Here is a 9,843-nt window from a genome sequence, read left to right on the forward strand (position 1 = left end):
GTTGAAGAAAGGCCACAACATTGATGAAGATGTAGCTCGTACTCATTTTGATGCAGTCGATAAGAACAAAACAGGAAGACTCAACAAACACGAGTATCTTGCTACGGCTATAAAGTTTTGGGTCTGAAAATTGACAGGTTTGCCTGACAGACTAAACTTTCTTGATAATGTACATGTCAGAGATTGTACATGTCAGAGTTTCATTAATTTTTGTTACTTGTACACACATTAGCCAATTTCTTTTATTAAAAATAAAAGAGTAAAGTGAAAAGAGTGTTAATTATTTATTGTAGCGACGGTGCAAACATGTAAAGATTATTGCCTTTTATAAAGCAATGCACACATAGTATATTTAATCACAGCTGATTGGCTAATGCTGGAGAAATAATTCACTTTTGGGAGCCTGAGTCTCCCAAGATCAAGGGGAGTATGAATTTAAATTAGATGCCTGTCCTCTACTTATTAATTGAACCAAATCCTGTCTGTGCCAATGCTATTTGGTCGAAGCTAAGCCAAGAATCTTTTAATTGAGCCTTCTTGTAGTAGATATAGATCTTGCATCATAGCAAAAAATCTATCTATGAAAAAGATGAATGATGTCTATCAATGGAGAGCAATTTATTAGACTGTGTAACTGCCTTTGTCAAGCTCCATCTTGCAGTAGGCTGACCAATGGCAAAGCTGCATAGACGTAGGTCTACTATATCAAGAGAGAAGAACACCCCTAAATTGTCAGTAGCTCTGCCATTGTCCCTTTTTGCTTTTTCCTCCCCCTCTTTGCTCTTTCCTTCTACACACACACCCACAGAGTTACTACATCCCCAATTTTGTTGCTCCAAAATCAGGGACTCCTTGCCAAAAGTGCCAAGGAGAGAGTTCTCCATTTTTTGCTGGTTCAGATCACAATTGTTTTTCTAACTATTTTTTAAATCCTCCAAAATTGGGCCAAAGCCCTATAGTACCTTAGTAGATTGGGCCAAATTTCATGAAAAAACTAAAACAAGAGAATTCTACAAGTTTTTATAATTTTTTCTGATACATGTACATGTCCTTGTGTTGTGTAAAAAGTTTGAAAATTAGAAGATCGGGTCAAAGTTCATGTACAATATCCCTCCACTAGTTGTATACCACCCAACATTGTCCCTCCAGTCTCAATCCATTGATCTACCAATAGTATCCTTGTACCGGCAGGAAACGCTCCCTTTCTCATTTCCATGATTTTACCAAATGTTACAGAGTTGAATACTAAAGTTTTTAAACAGCCTGGTGTTTCATTTAACCTTCTTCATTTACTTTCCATCTCTCTCTCCTCCTCCTTTTGTGTATTTTTATATAGCATAATGTGATCATGACAATAATTATATCCTCGAAAATCTATCGGTGGACATATCTTTTGAACTATGTGTACATTTGGCTTATATAGCAAGAGTTTATTCACTCTTGATACTAGTTATCCAACATAGCTTTATAACATTAGTTTTGAAAACAAACACACAAAATATAATATTACTCTTTTGTATCTCTTTCTCCTTCACTTCACTTGTAGTCTTTCCCAAGGAACTTATGCTCATCAAACAATTGCTGCATATCCTCAGGCACTACATGAGCCAGTTTATACTTGCTACGTAGCTCATTCGTTAATTCGTTAGTCTCCACACAAATGGTAGCGAGCCCTGCTACCACTCCTCCCTGTCCCTCCACTAGTTGTATACCACCTAACATTGTACCTCCTGTCTCAATCCATTTGAGAAGAGTGCGATTTCAGCTCTGAGAACTGATCTTAGCTAGAGCGATGACACCCAGCTATCCTCGGACCGTCGAACTCCTAGGTCAAGAATGGGTAAAGATCGAGATCAGGAACAGCCCTCTGACTCGTCCACTATCACCGTCGTCCTTCCAGATAGGGGAACTGGATCGTAGAATTGACTGTTGACAACAAATTCAGGTTGGGGAGTCGATACTCCAAATATCTTTGTGAATGAAATAGGTCAAAGACCTTCCTCTCTCTCAACAGTATCAACAACAGTCGTGACTCTTAACAAAAATAATATAATGGTTGTATTTATAGTTTTACAATCCATGAATAATAATTATTAATAATCACTAATAATCGATAATTAATCATCAGGAATCTTGAAGATTTCACACCATTGATCCACCAATAGTATCCTTGTACCCGCAGGAAACGCCCCCTTCCTCATTTCCATGACTTTCCCAGACCCAGCGTAGCAGGAATATGTTACAGAGTCGACCTCGACGCAAAGTTTTGAAGCTTTTCTGATGACTAGTAGACCTTTACCAAGCCTGTTAGCAATGGAGCCAGCTAGTGGGAAACCCATTGCATCAATGCCAGCGACAAGATCAATATCGGCTGCGTTAAACTGTGAGACGAGATCAGTCGTTAGATCAGAGAAAGCGCGAGAGTCGATATAGATGCTAGTCGGATCGAGCCATGCAAATTTATCTCCTTTGGTGTTAGGAGCAATTTTTGACAAGTACCAAGCTGTTTTTGGAGTTGTAATAGAAAGGGATGGAGAAAGAGAGTGGGAACGTGTAACAGCTATCAACTGCCGTAGCTTTAGTGGATCAATGTTATGAAAGTCAATGGAGATACCAGTAGCAACAAGAACAGCATCTACATATGGAGCATAATCAAGAGCATTCTCGGGGGTTACTCCAGAGGCAAGAGCAAGAGCCTTTCCTTTACAGCCAACATTCATTTTTTAAATCTTTTCTATGCTTGCAGATACTCCAGTTGCCTGTCCAGAAGTGGTTACGACGTCCATGTATCTAATTGCTATTGATGCTGCTCGCTCGACTAGCTCATCTTGTATGTGGCGCTGGCATTTGAAAGCAGTTCCACCAAAATAAATCCCGTCCCATCCGCTTTTCTCTCTGACCGATTTGATCCTCTCTGCTTTCTCTTGTATCTGAGGCTTTCTCTCATCCACCTCCCCATTGTCGGCCCAGTAGGCATCAACCTGGTAGCCATTGGAGGAGAGTTTTCCTAGCTCTTTAAAAGCAATGTCACCAGTGACTCCTAGAAAATTGACACCAATCCAGAGATATGGGAGCTTTTCTCTAACCCCCACTATTATTGGTAATAATTGGACATAAGGGAACTCATGGTTAATGAGAAAGACGCCCTGAGCTCCTTCACTCGCTGCTAAGAGTGAATTGCGTATTGCCTGCTCTTCTGATCGGACGTGGATCACTGGGAGGATGGCTGGACCTGTTGTCTTGAAGAGTCTATGGAAAGCTCCTTTCTCCATTTTATACAAAAGGCGTTTGTGGGTGTGGCTCAGTGCAAGCTGTAGCTGTACCTAGTCTGTACTGTACACAATCTACACATTTACTGGCTAATAATAAATACAGGCACAATAACAATAAATTTGTAGCAATTAGTATTTTAGTAGTAAAACTGTGGCCGTTCTACTTTCCATTCTTTTTGCTCTGCTGACGTCATAGCCTAAAATGCAAACTTCAATCAAAAAAATGATAATGCCTATTTTGAACCTCTTTTTCTGGATCTGAGTAAAGATGTATCTTGTCTTCATCTAAATACTCCTGCAAAATTTTACTTTAAACTTAATTTGTGGCTTGATTCTTACAACTGACATTTTCATTGTCATGGAAATCATTCTTGTTATATTCTTCAAACTGATAGTCTGCTTCTTCCATCCTCTTCCTTTTACTCTGTGATTATTTGTTTTTATTTCACTGAATATAAAATTAATAAAATATTTCCTAACCTGTCTTTTAAAGTAAATAGCTCCAAACGCTATAAGAGTACCTACAGTTCCAAGTGCTATAATTATGCAGACTGGAACAAGAACAGTGACAATTACTACAGTGGACTCCCCTTGGTCTAAAATAAATTATAACAGAGTCTAGTATGTACATTATATAATTCTCACCATTATCAATTGCACTAACTGTAACGTTAGCCTCATTTGATTCAATGCTTAACCCTGCTTCATTAATCCCTGATATCTGGCAATATTATACACAACCTCATCAATCCATGCTATCATATTTTCTAACTCTCACTTTGAAAAGGTGATTTCCTGGACCTGAGACTTCTATGTTCTTTATAATCAGTCCAGTAGTGCCCTGGCCTCCCTCTTCAACTGTTACTGTAGTATTTATCTATTCATTTATAATGTAGTATACATTATACATGCTGCATTAATTACCCAGTTTTGTTGCTGCTCCTCTTTATGGTAGATGGTGTAGTTAATGCTGTTCTTGCTATTCAAGCAGTCAGGAGGCAGCCATTCCAACTCAACAGTGTAAGTATTAAAATTAGGAGTAATGTCCCTGCCCATTAGACTTTTTGGAGGACTTGGAACTATATGATAAATCATGCCTTATTGCTACTATAATTATTGTGATCACTTACCATCTGCATTATTCCTTATGTCATATGGCTCTTTATATATAATCTTACCACTCTGGTATCCAGCACTGATGCGCACTTGAAGGGTCTCATTAAACAAGAGATCACTTATAACAAGCCCAGGCTGGGATAGATAAGTATGCTGCACTGTTGTTCCATTATTATATTCCAATGATGCATTATAATGCAAGTCAAGACCAGTATCATTACTGAGACTATTCCAATCAACATTAACATCTGCTGTGCATGAAATAGAGGTACTTAGGTCTAAAGGAGGGAGAACAGTAACTGGAGCAGAGAAGGTATGCTCTTTATTGTTGTTGCATTCATCTGTTGCTATTAGAGTCCAGTTTATTTCTTGACCGGTAGTGTTTAGTAAATCATTCAAATTGTCAAACTTTATGTGAGCATGCTGACTGTTACGAATGGAGCTTTTTGTTGGTAGACTCTGACGAAGTGAAACATTATTAGATTGAAGGATCCATTGTGTAAGCAATGGAACAGGCTGTATTCTCTCTGTCAGGAGTGAGTACTGATATTCAAACACAGTTTCCCCATCAGGAGATAATAAGACTGATTCAGAGTCAATCAATGGCATCAGGGATACGTCTGACTTAGGAAATGATACTGTTTTAGATGATATTATCTCTTTGAACTTAATGCCCCCAATGTCAGTCCCCTCTACTTGATAAAACAATGGCGAGGCTGTCTTTGGTACAGTAAAGCTACCTATGATGGCATCACTGCACTTTGATAGCTCAGCCTTCTCTCCTTCAATAGTACCATTGACATGAACCAGCTCAAGTGAAAGTGATTTATTGAAATCTATCTTTGCTAGCTGTGCAGTCTGAAGAATGACACTTACTGTATCACCTACAAATGGGATATATATATATATTTTTAAAATACACACATATACATGCACCCTATTAGTGCTTTTTCTTACATGAATAAGGAGGGTCTGATGTTGGGTGCAGTTTTTGTGCTTGTTCATCAGAAACAACATAGTTCACATCAATTTCAATATCCATGTCAACAGAGAGAGAAAAGTCTATTACATCACCTGCAGAGAGGCACATGTTCCATTGACCTTGCAGAGGGTGATTCTGCTGATAGACAGTAAAGTCTCCTTGAACACTAATGGATTCCACTGTACCATTAGGAAATGTTACTGTTAGTACTGGATTTAATGTACTTCCTTGAAGCAGAACAGCAAAGCTCCCTGCAAGCACAGAAATGTTAAAGTGAGCACAATTATTGCTAGAGACGTTTTGAGGGTTGATGATGGAAGGATTGCTTTGAGCTGCTTGACTTCCAGCAACACAAGTGTCTAAGCCATAGCCGGCATCCTGCTGTGCCTTGTATAAGTAGCTAGCAAACTGTTTGAAAGCTTGTGTGGTTATCGAGTGAACAGCAAATCCACATGTTGCATTTGATATAGCTGGATAGTTACCATATCCATATACAATTGATGCAGGATGCGTACACCCATTTTCGTTGCTGTAGAAGAAATGAACCGTAATATCAAGACCATCAGGTATTGTTGCATTCCCAATGACATAAGGATACAGTTCATCATCTGCAGCTGATGCATCTGTTAACACTATGACATTATGCTTCCCGGCCTCCTTGATATAAGGATTGTCAATACTATTGATTAGCTCTATTGCTTTCAATATGCCAATCATTCCGTACTCTGGGCAGTCATTGCCTCCGTGTGCCCCAAGGGAGTCAACATCTGTTAAAAGGACATCAGTTCCATAGACTGGTGTGCCTCCTTTGTTCACACTGAACCCAATCTGTGAGTTGGGATCATTACTGGTATAGTGGGCATCATAAATTTTATAAAACTCTAGATCTAAAAAAATAATACTGATTTAATAGCTAAGTTTTAGAATGAGAAAGCTCACTTGATACGTAACCTGGAGCATTGTAGTCATTGAAAGCAACAAGGACATAACAGAAAGTGAGTATGTTTTCTTCGCTTTGGATAAACTGGCGGATGATTTGTCTTGCTGCAGCAATCTCATCAGCCATGCTACCAGTAGTGTCCACAACAAATGCAAGACAGTTCCTTGCTTGAGTCTGAGTAGTTGACTGTGGACAATCACCTCTTGTTGGATCAATGTTGAATATGCACGGCCAAACATCAAATGGATCCAAACAATCTTGAAGCTCTTGAATAGTTGGAGAAGAGGCACAATCAAGAACAGAGGTGCTGGTCGATCTTCTTTGCTTGTTAGTCGACTTGGAGACATCAAGTATCCTACCAGACTGCTTCTGGCTGCAGAGCAGCTTGCCATAGTCTTCTCTTACACTTTTTCCATCAGTAAAGTTCATAACATGTTCTAAAAACTGCTTCAAAGTGTTCATAGTATTATCAAATTGCTGGTCACTGCCTTCACATGCAACAAAGTAAGAGTTGGTTATCTCGTTTAGAGCATTGTTAAAGTTTTTCATTCCTTTCTCAGACTTTGTTACATTGCTAGCATTCGCAATAGCAGAATAAAGGGCTTCTGTAGAGTAGCTTCCATTTATGTTGGTGGTGTTGGAGCCCACAGCTGCTATAAAGTTGCTGTTAACAAGGGCAAGGACGTCCTGAGATGCATTATCACGCTGCTTAAAGTAATTGTTTATCTCGTTAACAAAGCAAGTTGAAGATGTGGAAAAGGAGACAAGAGACACAAAGGAAAGGAAGAAGAGGAAAGCTTTGGCATCCATTCCTCTTGGGTGGTGTATAAGGTATTGAATGACATTCATGACTTTGAGAATAATATCCTTATTATCCTGAATAAAATCATGAGTAGCATAACAAATATAATGTTATGCATGGGAGGTTGGGGGAGCATGTGAATAAAATTCCCTTACACAGCATAAACCATAACCACCTCTGCATGTTATTACATTCACATACATACTCAGCATAACTTCAATTACATCAAAAGATGATGATAAAATAAATATAAAATTACAAATGAAGAATTGATAAGTATCCTGTATAGTTTCTTTACTGTTTATCATGAGGAGGGCCATAGCAGTATTTGGTGTCAGGGTTACGATAAGAGTTTTCGTGATGTACACTCTAAAATTAAAAAAATTCATCCGTTAGCACTCATAACAGTTACTGTACAAGATGATTTAGTGGCAAGGCGAATTTGCCTGTGGAAAGTTAATCGGCAAATTTAATATTGGCAATTTTATGCCACATGCCATTGAGCATGCTCAGATTGAAACAAAATGGCAGATTTTATATTGGCAAATTCTTTATAGAGAACCACCAATCGCCAGTATTAATTCCTTGCCAATAAATCATCTAGTATGGCATACACTAACTTGTGATGATGTCCTGCATTTAGCAAGGCACAGCTCGAACTGGTCTTTGACAGACGAGTAAACTGGATGAATTGAATTGGTGAGAATATCTTGTAATACAGGCTTCTATGGATTAAATAAAGAAAGCTGATTATCCTATAATACTGATCTATTAATATACAATGTACATGCAATACAGTAAAACCTTTCTTATTATAACAGACATTTTCTATAGCTGGACATTCAGGGTTTCCCACAGGATTTCGGCATAGTGCTCAGAATTTCCTATTTTTAATAATTTTTTTCTGATACACACAATGTACATACTGTACATGCATGCATACACATGTACTTATGTTGTGTAGCAAGTTTGAGCTGATTCCGAACGAAATTAGATTTACAAATTTTTAAAGGTACTAAAAAATCGGACCAAAGTCCCTGTCATTGGCTAAATTTTGCCAAAAATGACTATGAGAGAATTCTCCATTTTAATAATTTTTTTCTGACATGTTCTCGTGTTGTATAGCAAGTTTACGCTGAATGAAAGAAACTGTATAGTGTAAAAAGTAGACAAGTTACTTTGTCAGAGCTGAGACAACATGAGACACAATGTTCATATACAGCACAGCACATTGAAGGAGCACAAGAGCTACAGTCAAATCTAATGGAGTGATCAATATTGCAACAACCTGTTGGATTAACCATTACTATTGGACACACGTATCCTTTAAAGGGGAGAGAGAGAGAGAGAGAGAGAGAGAGAGAGAGAGAGAGAGAGAGAGAGAGAGAGAGAGAGAGAGAGAGAGAGAGGTGGTCATAACTACACTATTTAAACAATCAACACATTTAGCATAGCAAAACATTATTATTAATCACTAATTAGCATGATTGATGACACTGCCTATTTATACTTAGAGTTAAATTATTTGTACATGTATATACATGTACCTAATTCATCGGCAATGAGTCTTGGGCCTTGAACAGAGTTCCGGCAGTGATCCAAAGTCGAGCTGTTGTCAAGCGAAAGCCACGTGAACTCTCTCAAAACTTTGTGAGCCAAAACTCCTGGTGAAATCTGTGAAAACAAAATATTTATTTTTTAAATCTTTTAAAATAAAAACCCACTTTTGCTGGGCCTAGCTGGGTATAAAAGAAAAGAAGGGCTACAATAAATACTAGTAAAATCCCAAAAATCCTCTTCTTAATAAAGATGGTCTGAAAAGGCATTCTCTCCCCCTTTCCTTTCAACCTAAAGACTGGACGCCATGACAGTTAGTGAACGGAGAGGGTGTGTCAATTTCCAGTGGCGTGTCCCCGTTTATTTCCGTATATTTAAAAATTTCCGTGCACTAACAGAATCCCACCCGTATATTAACCAAAAAAAAGAGTTACAAAGAATATGAAAAGGTCCTGTGACTGGTGACTCTTCTCTCGCTCCTCTTGGGCGTCGAGTTGCTTTACTGCTTAACTCTAAGAGGTAAGGGAAACGTACTTTGTTATTTGAATGTCATTGCTCTCGCCTCTGAAGCCACTTTAATATTCTCCTGGTCGATTGCCTGCCCTTAATCACTCCTACTTCTCATTACATTAGCATTATGATAGGTCTTCACACGAATTATTGACTACTAGTAGTGTTAAAGGAATATAAATAATATCCAACATTTCTCTTTATTTTCTCCTTGAATACAATAAGCAAAATTCTATTGTCATGACAGTTGTCTGCATCTTTTGTTTTTAAAGTTCTTTAATCTGTTTTCTTTTATTATTATTATGGTATATGTTAGTTCTCTGAGTACAATATGTATATTTGTGTATTTTTGTGTACGTGTAACATGTACATGTATTTAATTACGTACATGTATGTGGGTGTGTGTGTGTGATTTTATTATGTCTCAAAGCTTAATGATGACCTTTAGGATTCATTATATGTAATAATAATAATAATAATAATACTAATAATCGCAATAATAATAATTATTATAGTAGTAGTAATAATAATAATAATAGTGCTTATCAACTTCATCTTACTATTCTTGTCTATTTGACTACTTTTCTGACAGTTTTACTTACATGTAAATTGAAGCTAGAGCAGTACATGACACTATAGGTAAAAGGTGGGTATAGTGGTACAA

The 9,843-nt window shown here is 37.7% G+C and overlaps 3 protein-coding genes across 3 annotated transcripts; all 3 read right to left on the reverse strand.

Annotated features, from left to right (window-relative positions):
- Nucleotides 1-1,460: 1,460 nt before the first annotated feature.
- LOC100637956 (adenine phosphoribosyltransferase-like) lies at nt 1,461-3,294 on the reverse strand. Its single transcript, XM_011405061.2, has 2 exons — nt 2,121-3,294; nt 1,461-1,749 (listed from the first exon to the last, which is right to left on the reverse strand). The coding sequence occupies exons 1-2, from the start codon at nt 2,718-2,720 to the stop codon at nt 1,537-1,539; spliced, it is 813 nt and encodes a 270-aa protein (XP_011403363.2). The 5' UTR covers nt 2,721-3,294; the 3' UTR covers nt 1,461-1,536.
- Nucleotides 3,295-3,331: 37 nt separating this feature from the next.
- Nucleotides 3,332-7,273, reverse strand: LOC109581312 (uncharacterized). The gene is made up of 10 exons (XM_019995339.1): nt 6,310-7,273; nt 5,346-6,257; nt 4,403-5,272; nt 4,197-4,351; nt 4,051-4,149; nt 3,918-3,993; nt 3,753-3,868; nt 3,619-3,696; nt 3,517-3,567; nt 3,332-3,469 (listed from the first exon to the last, which is right to left on the reverse strand). The coding sequence occupies exons 1-10, from the start codon at nt 7,157-7,159 to the stop codon at nt 3,410-3,412; spliced, it is 3,267 nt and encodes a 1,088-aa protein (XP_019850898.1). The 5' UTR covers nt 7,160-7,273; the 3' UTR covers nt 3,332-3,409.
- Nucleotides 7,274-7,314: 41 nt separating this feature from the next.
- On the reverse strand, nt 7,315-9,196 carry LOC105312411 (UPF0454 protein C12orf49 homolog). The gene is made up of 5 exons (XM_011405037.2): nt 8,837-9,196; nt 8,660-8,786; nt 8,291-8,436; nt 7,733-7,837; nt 7,315-7,481 (listed from the first exon to the last, which is right to left on the reverse strand). Exons 1-5 carry the CDS (start codon nt 8,936-8,938, stop codon nt 7,407-7,409), a joined length of 555 nt encoding a protein of 184 aa, XP_011403339.2. The 5' UTR covers nt 8,939-9,196; the 3' UTR covers nt 7,315-7,406.
- Nucleotides 9,197-9,843: the final 647 nt, after the last annotated feature.

This window comes from Amphimedon queenslandica, unplaced genomic scaffold, assembly GCF_000090795.2.
Source record: "Amphimedon queenslandica unplaced genomic scaffold, v1.1 AMPQUscaffold_13447, whole genome shotgun sequence".
NCBI lineage: Eukaryota > Metazoa > Porifera > Demospongiae > Haplosclerida > Niphatidae > Amphimedon > Amphimedon queenslandica.

What these genes read in the sequence shown, in the direction of transcription:
- LOC105312411 (XM_011405037.2), bottom strand. Translation starts at nt 8,938, where the DNA reads ATGCCTTTTCAGACCATCTTTATTAAGAAGAGGATTTTTGGGATTTTA. An exon ending in GTTGTCTCAGCTCTGACAAA is followed by an intron (nt 7,838 to 8,290) that starts GTAACTTGTCTA and finishes TTTAATCCATAG; the next exon opens with AAGCCTGTATTACAAGATAT. An exon ending in AATGCAGGACATCATCACAA is followed by an intron (nt 7,482 to 7,732) that starts GTTAGTGTATGC and finishes TTTTAATTTTAG; the next exon opens with AGTGTACATCACGAAAACTC.
- LOC109581312 (XM_019995339.1), bottom strand. Translation starts at nt 7,159, where the DNA reads ATGAATGTCATTCAATACCTTATACACCACCCAAGAGGAATGGATGCC. An exon ending in ATCAGACCCTCCTTATTCAT is followed by an intron (nt 5,273 to 5,345) that starts GTAAGAAAAAGC and finishes TCCCATTTGTAG; the next exon opens with GTGATACAGTAAGTGTCATT. An exon ending in AGTTAGTGCAATTGATAATG is followed by an intron (nt 3,869 to 3,917) that starts GTGAGAATTATA and finishes AATTTATTTTAG; the next exon opens with ACCAAGGGGAGTCCACTGTA.
- LOC100637956 (XM_011405061.2), bottom strand. Translation starts at nt 2,720, where the DNA reads ATGAATGTTGGCTGTAAAGGAAAGGCTCTTGCTCTTGCCTCTGGAGTA. An exon ending in TCTTCAAGATTCCTGATGAT is followed by an intron (nt 1,750 to 2,120) that starts TAATTATCGATT and finishes AATCGCACTCTT; the next exon opens with CTCAAATGGATTGAGACAGG.